Source organism: Lepus europaeus, chromosome 5 (genome assembly GCF_033115175.1).
Source record: "Lepus europaeus isolate LE1 chromosome 5, mLepTim1.pri, whole genome shotgun sequence".
Classification (NCBI taxonomy): Eukaryota; Metazoa; Chordata; class Mammalia; order Lagomorpha; family Leporidae; genus Lepus; species Lepus europaeus.
This window is the reverse complement of record NC_084831.1, coordinates 6,715,811-6,738,252: the sequence shown is the minus strand read 5'-3', so window position 1 is coordinate 6,738,252 and position 22,442 is coordinate 6,715,811. Positions and strand designations below refer to the sequence as shown.

General features: G+C 42.5%; 1 protein-coding gene across 3 annotated transcripts in view; it reads right to left on the bottom strand.

Annotated features, from left to right (window-relative positions):
* Window positions 1-22,442, bottom strand: part of KIF1B (kinesin family member 1B) — a 169,177-nt gene that overhangs the window by 81,985 nt on the left and 64,750 nt on the right. For all 3 annotated transcript variants that reach the window (XM_062190416.1, XM_062190414.1, XM_062190415.1), the window contains exons 10-17: window positions 21,964-22,039; window positions 20,884-20,962; window positions 19,373-19,515; window positions 14,875-15,008; window positions 5,646-5,725; window positions 4,506-4,581; window positions 1,165-1,244; window positions 582-688 (exon numbers count right to left, since the gene is read on the bottom strand). In XM_062190416.1, coding sequence (XP_062046400.1) covers window positions 582-688; window positions 1,165-1,244; window positions 4,506-4,581; window positions 5,646-5,725; window positions 14,875-15,008; window positions 19,373-19,515; window positions 20,884-20,962; window positions 21,964-22,039 — 775 coding nt within the window. The remainder of the gene's footprint in view (window positions 1-581; window positions 689-1,164; window positions 1,245-4,505; window positions 4,582-5,645; window positions 5,726-14,874; window positions 15,009-19,372; window positions 19,516-20,883; window positions 20,963-21,963; window positions 22,040-22,442) is intronic.

The window sequence follows — 22,442 nt, the reverse complement described above, 5'->3', positions numbered from 1 at the left end:
CTCAGAAGAAAATATATAGGAAATATTAATTCCAGTAATATTTAACAGTTCAGTCAATGAAACTGAAAATCATCAGAAATCTTTAGTAAGAGATACAGATAGTAACTGAAACTGAAGATTAAAGTAAAAATTTGATTAAGATAGGCGTGAACTACAAAGCACTAAAATGCCATTCGATTATTGCTGTTTTGTTAATAACCTGGGCAAAAATCAGATTGATTTCTTCTTCGCTTTCAGATTAAAGTAAATTCTACTAGGTTAAGACTTGAAGTCCTTTATAAACCTCCCACTAAACAGGATATTTGTTCCTTCCTTACTTTTCTATTAAAATAATTAACATTCAAGACCACGCCTAACCGCCTATGTCCCAGCAGTTCCAGCCAGTAACAAAGGGCTCCTTTTGTCCAGGCTATTCTCTTGGAAAGCAGCTTTGTCAGGCTGCATTTGTAAGCAGCCCAGGTTCTCCCCATTTTTCAATATCAGAATGTACAAGAAAGTGCCACTGGCAGGACCGGGCACACTAAAGCTTCAGAACCTCTGCTAACACGGAACGGAAAAGCTGGAGAAGCTCAAGCTCGCACCTTCGCCACTGTTGTTCCTCTCGCTCCGGAAGATACAATGCTCTTCTTTAATGTGGGCCCCACTCAGCACTATGTCCTGGCGCCGCTCGGCATCTGCCTGGCCAACTCTGCACACAAGAGAAAGTGTTTCCCAGGGAAATTCAGACACAAAAAGCACTACTAACAATGAGCCTCTTTCTCCAAAATATCCTTCGTCTGTACAAAAAAGGTGTCAAAAGCTTTCAGCTGCAAATTCTATTCTTAAACATGATCGACCCCTCCCCCCCAATCACAATAAGAAACCAAGGAGCAGTGATACATCAATGTAACTCACACAGCAGTATAAAAACACAGGAGCACACTAAACTCCCTAATGAATTCATGTTAAGCTGTTAGAGGGAAAACCTCTATAGAGTCTTCTAGAGAAAAAGTACATGTTAACTGTTTCTAGTGACCAAAACAATTTGGAAAGGGAGGACAGTCTGCAATTATTTCAGAAACAGCAAATCACTACAAAAAATTTATCAACAAAAAATTCCCTTTTAGTTATTCTAATGATCTGAGAAAAGAAACATTAAGTGACCAAACCGAGAAACAAATATACCTGGTAATTCCATCTTTGATGTAATAAAGCAGGCATTCGGACATTAATGGGTCTTCATTGAGGTTAACAAGATGTGGGGTCTGAAAGAGGGTTACAGATGATCAGTTCCAAGTAAGGCACCCTGAGTAGGACGGTGGCAGTAACAGGGGCCTACAGAAGCCAAGCTTCTCCCCTTCCCCATCGTGCCTGAAGACAGGTTGTTCACTCCTAGTTACAATTCCATAATTAAGAGAAAGCAGGCCTCCCCAGCATGTTCCAACGCACTCTAAGTAAAAACATGAATTCTGGGATAAAGAATGAGGCCCAGTTCTTGATAAGCGCAAAGTACAGCAAGCAAAAGGGAAAATGGAGACAGGCTGACTCTCGGGGTGAGCTGATTATAATCTTTGTAAATGCGTTGGCAAAATTCTCAAAAAAGATTTAATTTCTCATTTGCTTTTATTAAAATGTCTCCACACTCCCTGCCACTGCCACTATAATTTTCATCAGTTCTTCCACAGTCCCAGTTACTGCCTTTAGTTCATTAGTCTTTAAGGAAAAAATTATAAATACTGACATTCAATAAGATAAAACATCTTTTAAAGAACCTCTTCATCTAACTCTAATATTTCTAAAATCTTTTAAAAACCAACCTTCTTTGGTGAAAATACCCCACTGGAATCCAAAAGTAAGTCACATGGTCTCGGGCCCAAAATCTACTCAAGACCGCGCCAGCAGATGTGGAGAAATGAAAGCAGAGTCAGAGGAAGGGGGTCAGAAGGAGGGTGAGACAGCAATTAGAACTTGCGCCTGTCCTCAGCAGCATCTACCGCCGTAGGCATGAGAAAGGCTGGGCTCTCTGGGCTCCTCATGTCACTAAGACAGAGATCTCAGAACACAGGTTCTCACACTGTCCCCTCCTTTCCTGAAGAAGTCTACAGAGCTAAAGCAAGATGGGTAATATTAAAGCAAGAAAACCTTTGGAAGCAGAGATCCCAATCTGGAATTCTGTGCTGTTTCTAACACAACACTTGTTCAAGTTATTTAGGATTTGTGTTAAATACTATAATATTTTCACAACTTGTTACAAAAATGTTTCCCACAGTTTTTTTTTTTTTTTTTTTTAACATCAAAAGATTTTCTGAAATGCCTTCAGATACAAGCAAAGGCACAATCTAAATTTCATCAATCTACAACTACTGAGACAAGCACGGTGGCACAGTGGGTTAAGCGATCACTTGGGATGCCGGCATTCCATACAGGCACACCTGGTTCAAGGCCTGCCTACTCTGTACTCTGGATCCAGCTTCCTGCTAATGTTCCTCGGGGTCAGCAGATGATGTCTCAAGCACTTGGGTCTCTGCCACCCCTGCGGGAGTCACTCCTGGCTTCAGCCTGACCCAGCCCTCGCTGTTGCAGTCACTCTGGGGAGTGAAACAGTGGTGGGAAATATCTCTCTGTCCGTCTCTCCCTCTCTGTCATTCTTTCAAATAAATAAGTAAACCTTTAAAACAAATAAACTGCAAATGTTAAAGTTTATATAGCCATGGTAATATATCTGATTAAATACAAATCCTACCAAAGGAAATATATTAAAACTATGAAAACCAATGTCCTTTTAGAATATAAACATATAAAGTACTTAGAGTTCTGATTCTAAAATACATATCTAAAATGTCATTAAATCAATCTTTTCTATTGAAAACACAATGAAATTTATAAAAAAGTTATGTGACCATGATAGAGAAAAACCTAACCAAATTAAATAGCATTGTCACATAGCCAGTAAAGCTGCCTGAGACATCCATATCCCATGTGGGTGCTAATTCAGGTCTCAGCTACTCCACTTCTGATCCAGCTCCCTGCTAATGGCCTAGGAAAAGTGTTTGGGCTCTTGTCACCTATGCGGGAGACCCGGAAGAGGCTCCTGGCTCCTGGCTTCAGGTTGGCTCAGCTCCAGCCGTTGCAGCCATTTGGGGAGTGAACGGTGGATGAAGGATCTAACTCTGCCTTTCATATAAGTAAATAAATCTTTAAAGAAAATCCACATGAATATTTCATATTGTATCACATAAAACAAAAGTGTCAATTCCTACTCCCAAGTCTGCTATCCTAAATTGGAGAGATCACTATCAGCACCTAACGCATGAAACGATTAAGTCTCCAATGGACCATCTGCAGTCATTTAAAAGGAAGACCCATTACTAGAGGTATGAGAAACAGGCTCTGCACAGATACACGTTCTACTGCTACTACATAAACAAGCACAAAAAATAATCATCTGATAACAGTTTTCTAGTATCTAACAATGACTAAATAGCAACTAAGTTGTTTTTTTTAAAAAACATACTATTCTAATTAGCTAAAAGGTACTTAGGTACTCTACAACTATGATTATGTAAGTAAGACAATAACTATTGGAGTCGTTAAAGAAAAACAGAAAGCAGGAAGCTACAGAGGAGGCTGGAAGGGTGAGGAATGGAACTGCTTTACTCAGAACAGTGTTCAGCTAGTATACACATTGTAGAAGCAAGCAGAAGCGATATTATTCTACACAAACCTGAACAGCTGAAATTGGTTCCATAGAATTAGAAAGCAGAGTTGATGACTTCTGTGGAAAACTCTACACAGAAAGAGTAGCCAAGGGGCCAGCATGGTGGCATAGCTGGTAAAGTTGTCACCTGCCATGCCGGCACCCCATACGGGCATTGGTTCGAGTCCCAGCTGCTCCACTTCCAATCCAGCTCTCTGCTATGGCCTGGGAAAGTAGTAGAAGATGGCCCAAGTCTTGGGGCCCCTGCACCCACGTGGGAAGACCCAGAGGAAGCTCCTGGCTTCATATTGGAGCAACATAGGCCATTGTGGCCAATTGGGGAATGAACCAGGAGATGGAAGACCAACCTCTCTCTCTCTGCCTCTCCTCTGTCTGTGTAACTCTGCCTTTCAAGTAAATATATAACTCTTAAGGAAAAAAAAAAAAAAAAAAAAAAACAAAAAAAAAAACAAACCTCTCACAACAAAATTAAAAAAAAAAAAGAAGAAGAAAAAAGAAAGAGTAGCCAAAATTGAAGCCAGGAATATGGTAAGGCCAGTTCAGGAAGATGGCCAAACGTACTGAATCACAACCAAAAGTTAGATTTATTGCTTTTAAGTTTTTCCTACTGTAAACATAATGGGGATTTTAGAAATAAGCTGGCCTTGGACTATAAATCCACTGTCATAAGAAATCAAACTATCTGAAATGATGTCAAGTATCAAGATAAAAAAGGGAGGGAGGGAGGCCAGCCCTGAAAGACATGAAGTGCCAGGTGATTAAGACAAACAAAAAATGTTTTGTTGAGTTTCATAACATTGTTTCCTACCTTTTTAGGTGAAAAAACTCCCAGTGTTCCTCCATCTTCCCGAATGGCAACACCCATCTCAGCTAACAAGGCCTCTCTGGAACAAAGTACAGTAATCAGGAAAGTAACACCCAAACGTCAACTCCTGCAGTCTAACATGAACTGGAAAGCAAAGCATGAAATCAAGAACAGCTGTCCACATTTAAAGTTGGGAATGCAAATTTAAAATAATGTGCTTACTCATTAATGAGAAATGATTTTTAATGAGAAAGACTACAGTCAAAATAAATTAAATTATGCTTATGTTATAGATACATTCATTCAGATATAAGCTTTGTCTCATCAGAGTGTAGAAATACATAATAATTCCTAAATAACATGTCAATTAATATAAAAAGGGAAAGCAAGCCATGTTCCTTAAGGCCATATATCAAATTGGAGGAATCATTTCTTCAGAATCTAAGAAAAACAATCAGTTACTTGGTTATATGCAGTATGATTTATAAATGTGATTTTCTCAAATGTTATATTCTATGCCCACCATTATTTTGGTTCAGTAATTATAGCTTTAAAGTCTATACAAGAAATAAGAAAATTTCTGTTTTTTTGTTACATGTGACATATCAGTACATTAGAACTCACTCTGCCTCTTCTTACCTGAAAGGGGAAGATAGGAAGTGACACTTGGTAAATGTATATTTAGTTCAGTAACAAAAACTATCATCTTGGGGTATGCACCTTCAAGGCAGAAAACTGACAGAGGTTAAGACAGAACAGGGATTCACCCTCTTGTCAAACAGGGTCTAGAAAAGGACGTCCTGAAACACAACCACAGCAGCTATCTGGATTTGGGTCTTTAATCAAAGAAGGTCTACATTTTGTAAATGAAAAACCCTATCCCTCAATATGTTCCATGTTTTATGGATCCCAAGCAAACTGTAGAATGCTGACTTTAACTACATGACTCCCTGGAGAACAGTTACATTTGTGGATTTCACTTCAAAGAATAAATTCAACTGGCCCTAAGTCCATGGCCAGGTTATTTTCTGTTTTAGGAGGGGAGGTTTATTGTTTTAACTTCTATGTCATCTTTTCCCACTATAAAAGTGTTTGAAATTTCTGAGAAAACTTAGGTACATTCCAAGATTTTAACCTCCTGACCTCTCCATTCTGATGGCCTCTGTTTTCCGAAGCTTCTCTTCCCAAGTTTCGTTCAGCTCAGCAATGATCTTCTCCGATTCCTAAGGAAGAAGTGCATGAAGTAGAAAACAGTCTTATAGTTTAACATGAAACTAAGGCAAGCCTACAGTGCAAAAGCAAGACCCAGCCTCTTGTCTGTCTCCCTTAGCCCAAGGCATCCTTGCCTATCAAAAGGAATTCACTGAATTAGAGTTGTACACTGTCCAGAGGGGTTTGCTTAGAGAAATTCTAGGCCTGAGCAGAAGGTGACTGCCACTTACACGAACACCCCCAGGCTAACTGCAGCCCACCTGCACAGCATAAATTCCCCACAGAGCATGGCATCGCCAACCAAAGAGAGGTCCCAAGTACCACTGACCAACCAGGAACGGGGACATGAGCTGCTCACATACCTCGCAGCCCCAATTTCAATTTTTAAGAACCTGCACCTCAACTCCTCAGGGAACCTAGGAATTAGACAATAGCTGTCAAGCTACTCTTGCTCTGTGCTTTGCAATAAATATTCTCTTCCACCACCTCGGCATCAGTGACTGGCTTTCTGCACGTCAGCTGAGCAGTTCTATAGCAACACCTCCAACTAGTTTGGGTATTGTCCAACAACAAACACACCACATTTGGGAAGGAAAGCAGAAAGCACATTATAACCTTTCCAGATATGAGGCAGAATCTAATGGCATCAGGTTTTTTTTCTCCTTTTTTAATGTGTAAGGTAAGAATTATACAGACCTAGGCCTGAAACGCAATCAACCCCAGACATAAAAATCTTCTATGTACTAATGAGAACACCTTAAGAGTGAGTCAGTGCAGGAGAGGGAAGGGTAATAGTGTTCTGTTAGGTAGGAAGATAGAGATTAGACATGGGTGTGCGAGGGGCCCAAGGAAAACAAAGCACCCGTGGAAAGGAATGTGGCAGCCTCTGAAGCACACTTTGGAAGCAGCCCCGTATTTTGCACTACAAAGTCCTGCCATACCCCAATAACTTTACAGGTGGTCCCAGCCTTCCCTCCAAGGAAGGCACCATAGGAGAATCCTCTCTGCCCAGGTCAAATGGGCTTCCCAGCCTGATTACACTGGGTAATAAAACGTTCACATAGGAGAATCCTCTCTTGGCCTAGTGCCAGTTGGGCTACCCAGTGTGACAAACCTGAGTATTAAACCTTAGACGGAATTTTACCTATTTTGCACCCAGCAAGCTCTTTGTCTAGAAGAGGGTGAGCAGGAATAAGGAGAAATGTCCAGAAGAACTGGATCCCATTCCCCTGTAAGTCTCAGTTTGAATACAGACTGTGCTCAGCCCTTTCCAGAGACGCCTGCTGGTCCTTCAGGTGTATTTCAGCCCTCAGCTCTCAGCTCTTCGCTGAGATGCCCACCTGGCCTGTTGGGCGTATTCCCTTCATCATACTGTGTATCCTTGCTTACCCTGTCTCAATGTAAACTAGGCTCTCCCAGATTCGTCTGCAGAGGTGCCCGCCCGCTCTGAAGGATGCCCTACCCCATTAAACCTCACGACCTTGCTTACCACTCCTGTCTGTCTCACATCTGAATCTTCTCTTGCAGAAGTCAGGAACCTCTAGTATTAGCATCCCACAAGGCAAGACACCTTTGCTGACAACCACTTCTGTTTAAAAATAAAGTCTCCAAAGGCACTCACGCTTTTGTTTAAAACTTCACTATAACATCCTGAGCGTAACCCAACAGCCACCAAAAAGCTAAAACTGACCCATCACTTGTGAGTGTTTACACTGTATAAACGTAGGGAATGTGGCATGCTTCCTCTTCTCCAGAAGCTTACTTTATACCAGGGGAAGAGAAGTAATTGATGATTTGTTAATTCAATAATTATATCATTCCCAGTATTTATACCAGGGAAAGAGAAGTAATTGATGATTTGTTAATTCAATAATTCTATCATTCCCAGTATTCGACAAGCTTGGTTCTAGAAACTGGGGAAAAGCAGGGAACAAAATCCCTGCCTTCTTAGGACTTATATATATTTTTAATTAAATTAATTTACTGGGGGGGAGTGGAGAAATCTCCCAAATGCTGGTCCATTCTCCAAATGTCCCAGGCTGAGCCAAGGTGCAAGCTGGGACTGTAATTCAGGTCTCCCATTCACTTGAGCCATCACTGCTACTCAGGGCCTGGATTAGCAGGAAACCAAGTCAAGAGCTGGAGCCAGGAATTTAAACCAAGTGCTATGATGTGGGATTTGGACGTCTTAAGTCCTACACTAAACGCCCGCTCCTTGGATTTACATACTAGTAAGGAGAATGAGATGATTTTAATTAGTGTCAGTCCATGATAAACACTCTAGACAAAAATAAAGCAAGAAGCTGGCGCCATGGCTCACTTGGCTAATCCTCCTCCTGCAGCGCCGGCACTCCAGGTTCTAGTCCCGGTCGGGGCGCCGGTTCTGTCCCAGTTGCCCCTCTTCCAGGTCAGCTCTCTGCTGTGGCCCAGGAAGGCAGTGGAGGATGGCCCAAGTGCTTGGGCCCTGCACCCGCATAGGGGACCAGGAGAAGCACCTGGCTCTTGGCTTCGGATTGGCGCAGTGCGCCGGCAATAACAGCCATTTGAGGGCTGAACCAACGGAAGGAAGACCTTTCTCTCTGTCTCTCACTATCTAACTCTGCCTGTCAAATAAAAATTAAAAAATAAAGCAAGTGAGGGAAAGCACGCAGGGAAAACGACAGGAAAGGGAGAAATTTAAAGCAAGGCTGGTTGCAGCCAATTGGGGAGTGAACCAGTGGATGGAAGATCTCTCTCTCTGCTTCTGTCTCTCTGTAACTCTGCCTTTCAAATAAATAAATAAAACTTAAAAAAAAAATAGAGCAAGGCTGTGAGGAGAGGCTTCACAGACTAGGTTATATGTGAGCGGAGAACAAGGGATAGGAGTTGCCATGTGGGCGTCTGGGTGGAGGAACAGGTGGGAAAGTACCTGGAGTTCTCCAGGACAAGCCTGTGGCTAGCACAGTGTGACTGAGGCCTGAGAACGGGGGTGGCGGCAGATTACAACAAAAACCTGAGGTAAATGTCAGAGCCCAAGTGCTCACAGGTGTCTCAAGGTGAGTGAATGGGCTAAGTGATGAGCGCAGAGAGGAATGCAGGACTGTGCAAAGGGAGGAGGCAGCAACGCTAGTCATGGAGACCAAACCAGGCCGTCAGGTGATGACAGCACTGTGGTTCGTGCGAAGTCTGAGAGCTCACAGAGTGGTTCACCGCCTGATTCACTACTACATGACTCTGGGGTCCCCACACTTCATTACCTACAAAGAAAGGTGTAAATACGTCTAGAACAGCAAAAGTCCTGGGATGTCAGCATTCTGTTTTCTGGAACCCTGGGCTTCCAGAATAATGCTATAATTGAATGTCAATTCAAAATAAAAAATACGCCAAAGGCAAGAGAAAATGTGAAAACCTCAAGAGTAAAGAATCAAGGCAGATCTTACCAAAGTGATCAGTTTAAGTTCATAGCTGATCATAAAGATAGGATTAAGTGTCAAAGGGATCACATAAATAAGACCAAATGTCTGCTAATAATAATAGATAGAATTAAAAAGGAGAGAACGATCCAACAAGGGAAGCAGGCCAAACAGCAGGCACATAGAATGACAAATGCCCTAAACAGCACTCTGGCCTCAGAATCAGCCCTTAAGGCATTTGGAGCTGGCTAAAAAGCCCATGAGAGCATTTCAGGCATGGAAAGCCAAGACACTGTGGCAAAAAATGACTTACATGAAAGATCTCGGTGAGTGAGATCTTGGTGGAAAGAAGGGGCCATCAAAGAAGGAGGTACCTTTCTCTGAAGGGAGTAGAAAACTTCCAATTTGATTATGGCCCAGTCTAAATAATGTTGGAGTTTGTGGACTCAAGAGGCTTCCATAGCCTTGGAAGTTCATGACAACAGCCTCGGGTGATTACTGACGTCATAAATAACAGTGTCAATTGTTAAATCAACAACAGGAGTCACTGTGCACTTGCTCCCCATGTAGGACCTCTGTCCTTAATGAGTTGTACTATGAGAATAAAGGGTAAAACTTGTCTTCAAACAGTATTTTATACTTCGTGTGTCTATGTGGGTGCAAACAGTTGAAATCTTTACCTAGCATAAAGTTGATCTTCTGTATATAAAGATAATTAAAAATGAACCTTAATGAAGAATGGGATGGGGGAGAGGGTAGGAGGTGAAATGGTTTGGGGGTGGGAGGGCAGGTATGGGGGAAGAACCTCTATAATCCAAAAGTTGTACCTATGAAATTTATATTTATTAAATAAAAGCTTTCTATAAAAAAAGAATCAAGGCAGAAGCTGCAAAAGTAAAGAAGTACAGGAGTCAGAGGAACAGCATGATTTAAAAATAAAAAATTAAAGAACAACTAGCGAAGCTAGGCACAGAGAAACCCTGACAAAGGTTAGAATAGCAATGTAGGAGGTACTTTTCAAAAAAGTAAAGAGCCTGATCAAAGTGGAGCAGCTAGAACAAGTCTGTAGTGGAGGTGGGAGGGTGCTAAGACCGACCTGAGTTGGTTCTCATTCACTCAGACTATACAGAGGCTGAAAGGCTACAACAGCTACCTGATGGCATCTTCATACAGTCCTCACGTAAGAATGATTACTACACAGTGCACATGCCACCACAAAGCCAAGGAGGAACCAACATGTGCCATGCTAGAGGGCCAGCAACCAAAACAAACCCATCCAAGTCCAGCAAAGAGACCTGTTGATCACATGATCAACAGCGCAGCTATACAGCACCACAAAAGTTATTCAAACAGTGGCTTCAGAGTTAAATGCTCTGCATCTGATGTTATATGGGCACACAGAAGACAAGCACTGAAACAAGAATCTACATGATTTTAAAGTTTACTAAGGATACCTGGAAGGCCAGTGTTGTGGCACAGCCAGTACTGTTTGCAACACCAGCATCCAATACTGGAATGCCAGTTCAAGGCCCAGCTGCTCTCTGCTAATGTGCCTAGGAAAGTAGTGAAAGATGGCCCAAGTACTTAAGCCCCTACCACCCACATGGAAAATCCAGATGGAGTTTCAGGTTCCTGGCTTCAGCTGGGTCCAGCCGCAGTTATTGCAACCATTTGGGAAGTGAACCAGAAGAGTAAAAATTCTCTCTCTCTTTCTGTTGCTCTTTCAAATAAATAAATGAATTTTTCTTTTTCAAAAGATACCTCAGTAAAAACCTTTACAATCTCAAAGAGAAGACTTTGAAAACAAAGGAACAAGGCAATTGGATACATCTGACCAAATGAGAGCACCTAGACTAGAACTTCTCATAGTGCAGTCCACAAACCATCTACTGTGATTATGGAATACAAACTGAGCCCTGAGATATTTTTAAAAATGTCTTTTCCCTGGTTGGTTACCTTCTAGAAGGATCACTTCTGAACTGAGGTTTCTGACCACATCCTGTTTTAGGGCAGCTGTAAACCTCACCCTAGGAAAGCAAAGTCACCGTCTCAGAATCCTCTCGCCATCTTGCTGCCAACGCGAGTGTGACCTCGAGTTTTACTTAACTCCTAGAGCGTGAGTCAGGACATGACCTCTCTGTAGACAAGAGATTTGAAGAGTAACTTGAGAAAGGCCTGACTTCTCTTTTTCATTTTTCCCCCTTTTGTGAAGAAGCATATATTTAGAATCAGCAGCTGAGCGCGGTTTAGATGATCCTCATCAGGAGCCAGATGACACATGCCTTCTCTCTGTCGGGTCTGGTCGGGTGCTGACCTTGGCCATGTTGTTGCCACAGAGTTCCTGCACGGCCTGCTGGATCTGGTGGACACAAGTGCTGTTGTCTTCTGTCTTCTTCTGCAGCCTCAGTGGTCGGGGGAACTTGATGATGGCACAGTGGTTACGCTTGTTCCTCCTTGGGGCGCTCTTCCAAGGGTATTTGGGCTGCCACCAGTGGGTAGTGCCTTGGCTGCTGGAACGTGGGTGATGTGCAGATCTTCTTTTATTTGGGTGTGGCTGTGGATGTCTTTCAGCGCTGCCTTCTTGGCCTTCAAAGCCTTTCTTCGGCTTTGGCTTTGGGAGGGGCAGGAGCTTCCTTCTTCACCTTCGGCGCCATCTTGGTGAAAAAGACAACTTCTATTTTTCATGACAGATTCTGGCTACAATTTTTATGTTGTCTAGAAAGTTACTTTATAAAACTTTGAGGAAAGTTTAGAAAAAAATGATAACTGAGTGGCTATCAAAATCTTAGTTCTGGAAAAAGCCTGAGAAACAATTTATTCCAGAACTGCCCTAGAGATCAGGAAACTGAGGACCAGAGAGGCCATGCTACTCCTAAGCCAGGTCCAGAGCTAGGTTCCTGACTATGCTGATCTTTTTAAAATTAAGGCAGAATCAACTGGCTTTCAAGTGAGTTGTCTACAAAACAGATTCCATCAATTGAGAAAAAATGAAGGAATTCTGTCTGCAAGCCAAATAACAGACTTAATATAAATTAAAAAAAAAAAAAGGAGAGGGAGATAGAAAGAGGTGATGTTAGCCTAGCAGCTAAGACACTGATTAAGACACCTGTGTGTTGGGGCCAGCGCTGTGGCATAGGAGGGTAAAGCTGCCCCTATGTTCGTGTCTTGGCTGCTCCACTTCTGATCCAGCTCTCTGCTATGGCCTGGGAAAGCAGTAGAAGATGGTCCAAGTGCTTGGGCACTGTGTGCAGGAGTCTGGCATCCGAGTCAGTACTCTGAGTGCCATTGCTTAGGCTTCGTCTATAAATATCCACAAATATCCATGGCAGAAGCAAGCGAGAGCAAATGCGTGCTAAGCAGCCAAGGCCCCACACGTGGAATGCACACGTGAAGTGTGCCATGTTCAGTACAGTAAAACCTTTATCATCTGTTGGCTTGAGGGAATGTTCCATGTAGTAAGTGTTTAACTTTTTAAGTATCAACTTAAACTAATTTTAATGGAAATATGAGGAGTCTTGACAAAGTTCTATGGAAAATTCATATTATGAAAAAACTGCATAGATTTCAAAAATTTCTTTTTTTTTTTTCTTTCTTTTTTTCAAATTAATTTATTTATTTGAAAGGCAGAGTTGGAGAGAGAGAGAGAGAGAGAGAGAGAGAGGTCTTCCATCCTCTGGTTTACTCCCTAGTTTGCTGCAACAGCCAGAGCTGCACCGATCTGAAGCCAGGAGCCAGGAGCTTCTTCTCTGTCTCCCATGCGGATGCAGGGGCCCAAGGACTTGGGCCATCCTCTACTGCTTTCCCAGGCCATAGCAGAGAGCTGGATCAGAAGTGGAGCTGCTGGGACTTGAACCAGCACCCATACAGGATGCCAGCACTGAAGGAGGCGTCTTTACCTGCTATGCCACTGTATGTACTTTCTCTTTTTTTTAACTTTTATTTAATGAATATAAATTTCCAATGTACAGCTTATGGATTACAATGGCTTCCCCCTCCCATAACTTCCCTCCCATCCGCAACCCTCCCCTCTCCCGCTCCCTCTCCCCTTCCATTCACATCAAGATTCATTTTCAATTCTCTTTATATACAGAAGATCAATTTAGTATATATTAAGTAAAGATTTCAACAGTTTGCACCCACACAGAAACACAGGCGGAGGATTAGCCTATTGAGCTGCGGCGCCGGCCTACGGTTAATGTCTTGACTCCTGATATTCAATATTGTTTTCAGTTGGCCCAACTTGGCTACTCGGGAGAAATTCCTCCTTTATGCCCAGGTGAATGTCAAAGGAAGGGGTAATCTCCTTTGTGCACTGAGCCTTTAAATAAGCAAATAGTAAGATTCAAAATCCTCAAAGGTGGAGGACACTTTATATTAGGTATTCAGTAAGCTGGAAGTTTTACTTCTCATTCTCACTCTGGCTCTAAGGAGAGCCCTGCTTGCACAGTCACACAGCCCTGCCACTGTGCATGAGAGAGTGTGGATGAGGCTGTCCTTCCCCCACTTCAAAGTCAGTTTTTTCCAGCAGAAAGTCACCCTGCAACCTGCAACATTTACCAGATTTCTCACTCCCTCCCCCACTGCCCCAGGTTTCAGAACTTCACCCACTTTTCATGAACATGTTCTGCAGGAAGAAATAGATTATTTTTATTTTTGAAGTGAGTAAAATGCTAGAGGAAAAGATAGGATCATTTCTTTCTTTTTTCTTTAAAAGGTAGGATAATTAATGAAGGAAAAGCAGAAGCCCATTTATATAAAATCTTTTTCAGCCTCACCTGAAAATCAAAGTGAAAGCATCTGCTATCTCCAGTGCCCAGCCTTAATTAACTTTTAGTGGTGTCGAGGGTCAGCAAGTCCTTCCATCCTGGTCAGCGTGGCGCAGCTCTCAGCCGCCCTCAGCAGTGGTCACAGGGACACTGGCTGAGCGAGTGCGAAGAGCGCTGCCGGCTGGCAGCATGGCTGCCACTTCCCGCTCCTGAGAAACCTTCTCTGCCCTCCTTGCTTCCCCTGCCCCCGCACTCCCGAATACAGAAGCCAGACGCAGGGCACTGAACTACCTCCTGGAGGGGACAAGCAGAGAAAGAGAAATGTTTTCTTCAAAGCAGATGATGCTGCCACTGTCATCAGGATCCCTGGCAGCCTGTCTCAGGGCTGCAGGTGACCACTGTCTGCCATCACTGCCGTCACTGAGGAGGGAGGAGGCCGAGTGCAGACTTCGCTGCTCCCCTCATGTTCATGGAGCGAGACAAGCAAGATCCCGACAGAGCCTGACACAGGCTAGCAAAACCCTTCAGCTGCAAAGCCCGGTGTCCCGGGTGGCATCCACGAGAAACTCAGGCCCTGAGAGCTCGTGGGCACCAGCACAGGAGGGGAAAGCCTTCCTCCACGGCACACACAGTGCCAGGGCTTCTGTGATCTCCCGGAAGACGTAATTTTATGTCTAACTGAATAAACTACTCAAGTGTTCACGCTGTCTTTCAATTATTTATAAAGTTTACTAACAGAAGAATAGTTCTATACAAACTCTACCTTCAAATGAAACCAAATGTTCCCAATTTGGTAAAGCATTTCATTTCCAACTAAATTTCTAACTTAATAATTTCATTGTGACTTAATTAACTTGCAAAACAGACAATTCTGCTTTCAGGACATTTTAAGAGTTGGAAATTTCTCCAGATGCTAAGTCAAAATCTCAGTGGCTTTTCATCCTAGCTCTGTCTTGTGCAGATACACACAACACCTTGCATTCAGTCTGGACGACTACTTACCTTCAGACGCTCAATGGCTTCCTCTCCTCCAGGTGTAGACATGATCCTCTCCTGAATACTGGTCACAGATGCTAAGCCCACCTGACTACTGAGTGAGCAGGAAGATGGAGATGAAGTAAGGGACCCCATGGATGCTGTGGAGAAATTGCCAGGACGTTGATTCTCAGAGGCTAGCAAGTACCTATGCTTATTGTTCTGAAAATCTTTGAGATCTGGGAGATAGAAAGAAGGGAAGGCAGAAAAAGTGGAAAAGAGGGAAGGGAGCAGAGGAAGGAAAAAAGACAGGAAGGAACACCAGTGTAAGAAAGGAGAGCACCAAAGCGCCAAGACACAGACGTTGTAATACAAAGACAAGTTATGCTCATTCTAGATGGCAGTTCTGAAACGTGTCTCTCTTTAGGACTGGCATCCTAGAGGTTAAGAACCACTTCTGAATTTAGCAACTAAAAAATCCCAATGTAGGTTAACACTGTATCTGGTAGAGAGTAGCAAGAGCCTCAAAAGATACTGCTCAGGAACTCTCCCTCCACAGCCAAACTACATTCCTCCTGCTCTTGGTACTGCTGGGTCCACAGTGCCTTAAATTCCAGTAGTTTGTAGGCACAGAAAAAGGGCGTTGATGACCACTTCTCTATCAACTATCAACAGTAATACAGGTTGTCCTGGTCCAGTGCTTTATGGAATTTAACAAAAATTCCAAAAAAAGTTACAGTTAGAACAGAAGTATGAGTACATAGTTATGTCCTTTGTAAAGCAACATTTCAATGTGCTAAATGGATTCCTAAAATACACTTTAAATAAAAGGGGAGGTAATGGTAGAAATGATAGGAATTTTATGTAAGACCTGGTAAAGAACTCAGGATTGAGTTATCACCTCAACAGGGAAGAACAATTAGTGAATTAACCAGTTTTGGGGTAGTTTCCATTCATGTACTACAGCAAAAATAATAATAATAATAATAAGGCTGATTATTTACTAACTTAAATAAGCCCTTATTGTTGCCTAACAGTACAATCAGGAGTCACTGGTAAGTCTGCTTCCCAGTATGAAATCCAAGTTTTATGAGCGGACCTTCATTTGGTAAAGTCTCTTATAGAGCTGTAAAACTCTGCTTTTAAACTTAGTTTTGGTAACAAAGTCACCACCACCAAAATTCACTAATTACTACTGGTACTTTCCATTCGTTTTTCTTCTCAAATGAGAAAAACTATAGGTATTGGTGCATTCCTATTTTAAAATTATTTCATTCTTAAATCTGAGAAAATCTCTATTGCTTAAAATTCATATCAAAACTAAATATTCCTTAAAGGATATAAAATGAGCTACTACAAATAGCTGGAAAAAAATTGGCTTTCTTGGGGTCTACTAATCTTTATTATTTAATCAAAGCCAGTTCTTAAAGCCCCTTATAGCCAGTGGTTGCTTCAAGACAGTTTGAAAACCACCATCTGCAAATATAAAACACAGGAAACAAGCAAAGTGGCAAGTTTTACAAGGGGAGAAGGAACTGGAACAAAAAAGTTAGCCACCAGGTGATGGCAGCAAGGTGGGAAGACCGGGAAGAATGCAATTCAGAAGGTCCGATGGACACATGCAAGCCCTGAAAGGAATGAAGATTTGTCGCTGCTTTCCTTCATGGATTCGGAAGTGTAACTCAGTCATGCATGGTTTTTCAGGAGATGCAAAGCTGCTCAGAACAGTGTAGGCAGCAAGCTGGTAGCAGCAACACCTGGAGCACAAAAGCCAAAAAAGGCGGGGGGTGGGGGGCATCTTTTCCAACCCAGCATCATCAGCTTTGGAAATCTCAGACAGAGCCTTCTAGTCCAACAGCCACCTGTGTATCTGGACGTCATAGCACCTCCAAGACCCAGCCTCACCCCAACATGGGGTAACATCTGGAATCCTCACTGCCACGCCTGGTTACATGGCTTATTGTAGACAGAAAACAGATCACTAAGAATCTAAAAATTAACCCCCAACTCAAGATTCATTTATTCTAAGATAACAATTCTTTGACGAATTATCTTAAAAGGGTAAAAACATTTCCTCACCAACTTGATATGTATGGAGAGAATAACAAATTGTGATCCTTTTAAAAATGATTTCATTTTAGACATCTGTTCTTAAAAATTTAATTTGTAATTTATGAAAAGGGAAAAAATGCTCATCTAACCATCAAATAACTCAAGGCCCAATATGTGGAGAAAACTAAATTAGCATAAGCACAGTGTGCTAAGTGAACATTTACCAAGCTCCTCATCAGAGAGGGTTTGGTCAATGGAAATGCTTGTTTTTAATTATATATAAGAAGGCACAGATTTGCAGTATTAATTAAAAAGCGTTTTTGAATTAAATAATCAGACCCTAAGGGAGCAACTTAAGAGGCTTAAAAAAAGAAAAAAAAGCCGTTAGTAAAATAACGGCTACAAGCAAGGGCTGCAGGTTAATACTACCCAACGGGGCCTTAGCGTGTAATTCAGGCAAACCAACCACTACAGGCCATCAGGAAAATGGACACAACAGATCTGTTTCAGATAGAATTCAGAGATAATATATTCATATTTAAGGTGCCTAGAACAGGGCCTGGCAATTACAGACACTTCGTAATAGGGAGCTGCTATCACCACCATCTATGATTTTGGATTTAATTTTATCACACAGGGGGTAAAAACTGGAGTAGAAGCAGGAAGATTCTCAAGCCTCTCCAGTTCACTCAGTAACGCCTGCTCTGGCCAATGACGAAGCCAGAACACAGGCTCACTGCTGATTGCGCAGTGCGCTCTGTCTGGGGTTTCCCAGTTAGGACTGCTTGCATGCAGAGCTCGTTTGAAGGCTGATCCAGCAGAGGCAGATTAGCAAGGCAGGGCACTGGAAATAACCAACATGTGAAATACACACATTTGCCTCCACTTCCAGAGTAATCATCGATCAATGGATCAACTGAATCAACTGAATCAGGTAAGCAGGAGGGAAAATACGAGAAGGGTCAAAGTTCAGATTCAGCAGTGACATAGTAAGGGAAGAGAGCAGCATTTGGCATTTGGGAAAATAAAAAGGTTAACACGTAGAACATATTATTATTTTTATAAACCACATTCATCTAAACTCAGGCTGTAATCTGAAGAACTACAGGAGGCCTTGAAAATATTAGAATTTCAAGGAACACAATGTTAATTTTACACAAAAAATAAAAATATGCTTTATTAAACAAGCTCATATACTACCATATTACATTCTATCTGAACAACCTACCTCATTTAGGAAACCTCTGATTAGACTTGACTCAGGCAGATCACAGAGTCTTTTTAAAAATGTGTTATAAGGGGCCGGCGCTGTGGCACAGCAGGTTAATGCCCCAGCCTGCAGGGCCGGCCTCCCATTTAGGTGCTGGGTTGTGTCACTGCTGCTCCACTTCCGATCCAGCTCTCTGCTGTGGCCTGGGAAAGCAGAAGATGGCCCAAGCCCTTGGGCCCCTGCGCCCACATGGGAGACCTGGAGGAGGCTCCTGGCTCCAGATCAGCGCAGCTCTGGCCGTTGTGGCCAACTGGAGTGAACCAGTGAATGGAAGACTCTCTCTCTCTCTCTCTCTCTCTCTGGCTCTACCTCTCTCTAACTCTTTCAAATAAATAAAATCTTTTAAAAAATTTATAAGTGTTATAAAATTTGGTAAAATAATACTTTCTGGAAGACTAATTCTTCAAATTGATAGGAATTAGAATTGCCTCTGCGTATGTTCACACAGAGGAGGAGCGGCATTCACAGGTTAGTCTTGTTTGAACGTAGTCTCACATGGTGGCTTTCCATAGAACATTGCCACTACACTGATCCACAGACACCCAGGAAACAAAAACAACAATTTCACAAAACATTTTTAAACTTCACTACTGATCTAAAACAGAAATGCAATAAAAATATAGGCAGTGATATTTGTGTTCAAAGACTAGCTTCATGAGTTCAGATGGATAGTCCGGTACCTACTGTAAGTATATATATACTTGTACATAAAGGGAGCCTGAAATACTTTTCATTGGTTTTTGTTTTTTTTTTTTTTGTTTTTTTTTTGACAGAGTGGGTAGTGAGAGAGAGAGAAAGCTCTTCCTTTTTGCCTTTGGTTCACCCTCCAATGGCCGCTGTGGCCAGCGCATCTCGCTGATCCGAAGCTTGGAGCCAGGTGCTTCTCCTGGTCTCCCATGTGAGTGCAGGGCCCAAGGACTTGGGCCATCCTCCACTGCCTTCCCGGGCCACAGCAGAGAGCTGGCCTGAAAGAGGAGCAACCGGGACAGAATCCGGCACCCTGACCAGGACTAGAACCCGGTGTGCTGGTGCCGCAAGGCGGAGGATTAGCCTGTTGAGCCACGGCGCCCTCATTGGATTTTTTAAAAAGAAAAAATAATCTTACTTCCAAATAGTTTCATCAAGTTCTTTAAATCCAAGTTTGTTTTAAATACAAGAACACTGAAAAGGATTAGATTTTGCGCTGACTCTTAATTTACTTACTGTCAATAATATCTCCCAGTCCCTGAGCACGAAGAAGGTCTTTTAGCCGTGTAACTTCCTCTTTTAATTCGCGAACCAGTTTGGCATTGGGGTCCTCATTGATAACAGCATTGCATTTAATTTGTTTTGCACGATCTGCATATCTAGATACAAAAAGAAAATTCATTCTTGCCATTTCTCAGATACTCTACTTCTAATAAGTCACATACCGTAATTTCTAAATCAAACACGTTGAGTATTTATACATTGTATAAGCCTTGATAATATTGTATAAAGCTTTACAGTATGTTTTCTCAAATGTACACCCACCCTTGACAGTAACCGGGGCTTTCAGATGAATTTAAGTTATCTCCCCAAGACTACAACAGAAACAAATACCAGAGAGAGGACTCAAACTCAAATTATCAGCCTATACAGTGTTTCACCCATTTACATGAAAAGCATCTTTAATGAGAAAAGCATAGAGTTCCAGATTAATGTGATAGACCCTATTAACTCAAAAACTATTCTAGGAGTGAACATTCTGTTAGCAATTTTTATGGGGATTTATAGAGGCCCACACTGTGGCATAGTGGGTAAAGCTGCCATCTGCAGTGCCAGCATCCTATATGGGAGCTGGTTTGAGTCCCAGCTGCTCCACTTTTTTTTTTTTAAGATTTATTTTACTTGAAAGTCACAGTTACACAGAAAGAGAAGAAGAGGCAGAAAGAGAGAGGTGTCTTCCATCTGCTGGTTTACTCTCCAACTGGCCGCAATGGCTGGAGCTGCACTGATTCAAAGCCAGGAGCCAAAAGCTTCTCCTGAGTCTCCCACGTGGGTGGAGGGGCCCAAGGACTTGGGCCACCCTCTACTGCTTTCCCAGGCTATAGCAGAGAGCTGGATAGGAAGTGGAGCAGCTGGGTCTCGAACCAATGCCCATACAGATGCTGGCACTCCAGGCTAGGGCATTAACTCGCTGTGCCACAGCGCCGGCTCCACCTGCTCTACTTTCAATCCAGCTGCCTGCTAATGCACCAGGGAAGGTCCAAGTCCTTGGGTGCCTGCACCTACGTGGGAGGCCAGGGAGTGAAGCAGAGGATGGAAGATCTCTGCCTCTGCTTCTCTGTAACTCTGCCTTTCAAATAAGTAAATCTTTTTTTTAAAATGGTAAATATAATTATGTACTTCTTTTAACAACGTGCACATTTCTATATATTTCTACAGTGACAAAAACCCTAACCTTTTATAGAAATGAATATTATAAAAGTCCACCATTATCTAAGTTATCCAAACATCTCACTTGAGTAATTTTAACTTCTTCCCAATGAAAAAGTTCCTGTCTTTCCCAATGAAAAACCACAAACCATAAATATATAAACTCCACTGTAATAAAAATAATTTCTCTCCATGCGTTACCTGTTGTAAGGAGGGGTTATTATTTACGTAAACAAATATGCACAGCGAACACTTTGGTCTAACAAAAGTGTATGATGGCAGTGTGTTCTACTCAGCTATGAGATCAAAGAGAGTACCTCAGAGTGCTCAAAGTTTCATCGTAATTGATATCTGCAGGGCTCAGCGCAGCAACCATCGCAGTCCGAGAATTGCCACCTACGAGGATGAAGCACAAACACCTCAGATCACTCATTTTAGAAAGAAGAATTTGATTGAGCGTGTCAAATCTGACGGCACAATCTCAGACCCTAAGATTTAATCAAAAGTTAAGCAGTTTTCTTGAATGGCCCCAAGCGAGGCAGTTATTCTCAAATTGGGTTCCATTCAGGTCCTCTCCCTCACTCTTGAACTCACTCCAGTCTAGAGCTCGGCCACGCCACCAAAACTGCCCTTAGCAATGTGAAAATCAACTGGCCCGGGGTAAGCCCGGAAGTCCATTCTCAGCATGTCCCTCTGTCACCGACATCCGATACAGCTATCACTTCTTCAATGCCATGCAGCAGTGAACAAAGGCACAAGGTCATGAAGTCCAAAAGCATGACTAACATCTGATGATGTGCACCTCAGATAAGCATGAGTTTATGCAAACACTTCAAAGGAGCAACAGTTGGCACCAGGTATGAGAAGTCACGAAGACAACTGTTCCACGGCTCATGCCCCAAAGTAAATGCAGTATTTAAAAGGGAGCAAATCCGGGGCTGGCACTTTGCTAAGTGGATTCATCTGCCACCTGCAGCACCAGCATACCACATGGGCACCAACTTCAGTCCTCGCTGCTCTTCCCCTGCTGATGAGCCTGGGAAAGCAGTGGAAGATGGCTCAAGTACTTGGGCCCCTGCACACACAGGAAGACACAGAAGTTCCTGGCCCCTGCCTTTGGTTTGGTCTGGATCTGGCCAGTTGCGGCCATCTGGGGAGTGAACCAGCAGATGAAAGACTTCTCTCTCTCTCTGCCTCTCTGTAACGCTGCCTTTCAAATAAATCAAGCCATCTTAAAAAAAAAAAAAATTAGCAAATCCAACCAATTGAAATCAGGGGGAAAAATGGAAACAACTATGAGATACCTCAAGTTAGTAATATCAAAACAACTTCTCCAACACAGACACCAGACAACTGCAAAAGGTAACCCACAAATAGCTTTAAAGTGGTCAACAAACCTAGATTTTCTCGGAGAAGCCAAGTAAGTACAGAATCTCTGTAGGGAATAAAATCAGTTTTCTTCTTCTTTTTACTCTGTTAAAAAGAAAAGAATGGCCTTAGTGCTGTTGGGATGGGGGTGGGGTGGAATTCACAGGAAAACCAGTCTAAAATTACAACAGAACCCCATCACTGTGGACATTTATCATTAGTTTCAATCCTTCATAACAACTAAAGCTCATGCAATGATTTTTCTTTTAACATTTTCTTTTGAAAAATGCATAACACATGCAAAAGTCAAGTGGGAATAGGAGAGGGAAGAGGAAGAACTGTGGGAGCGTGGGTGGGACAGGGTAGGGTGGAAGAATCACTAGGTTCCTAAATCTGTATGTATGAAGCTCGTATAACTTAAATGAAATTAAAAAGAAAAAAAGAGACTAGTACATTGATCTGGGTATACGCCCAGCAAGCAGCCTCAGCTGTTATCAGTTTTACCAAT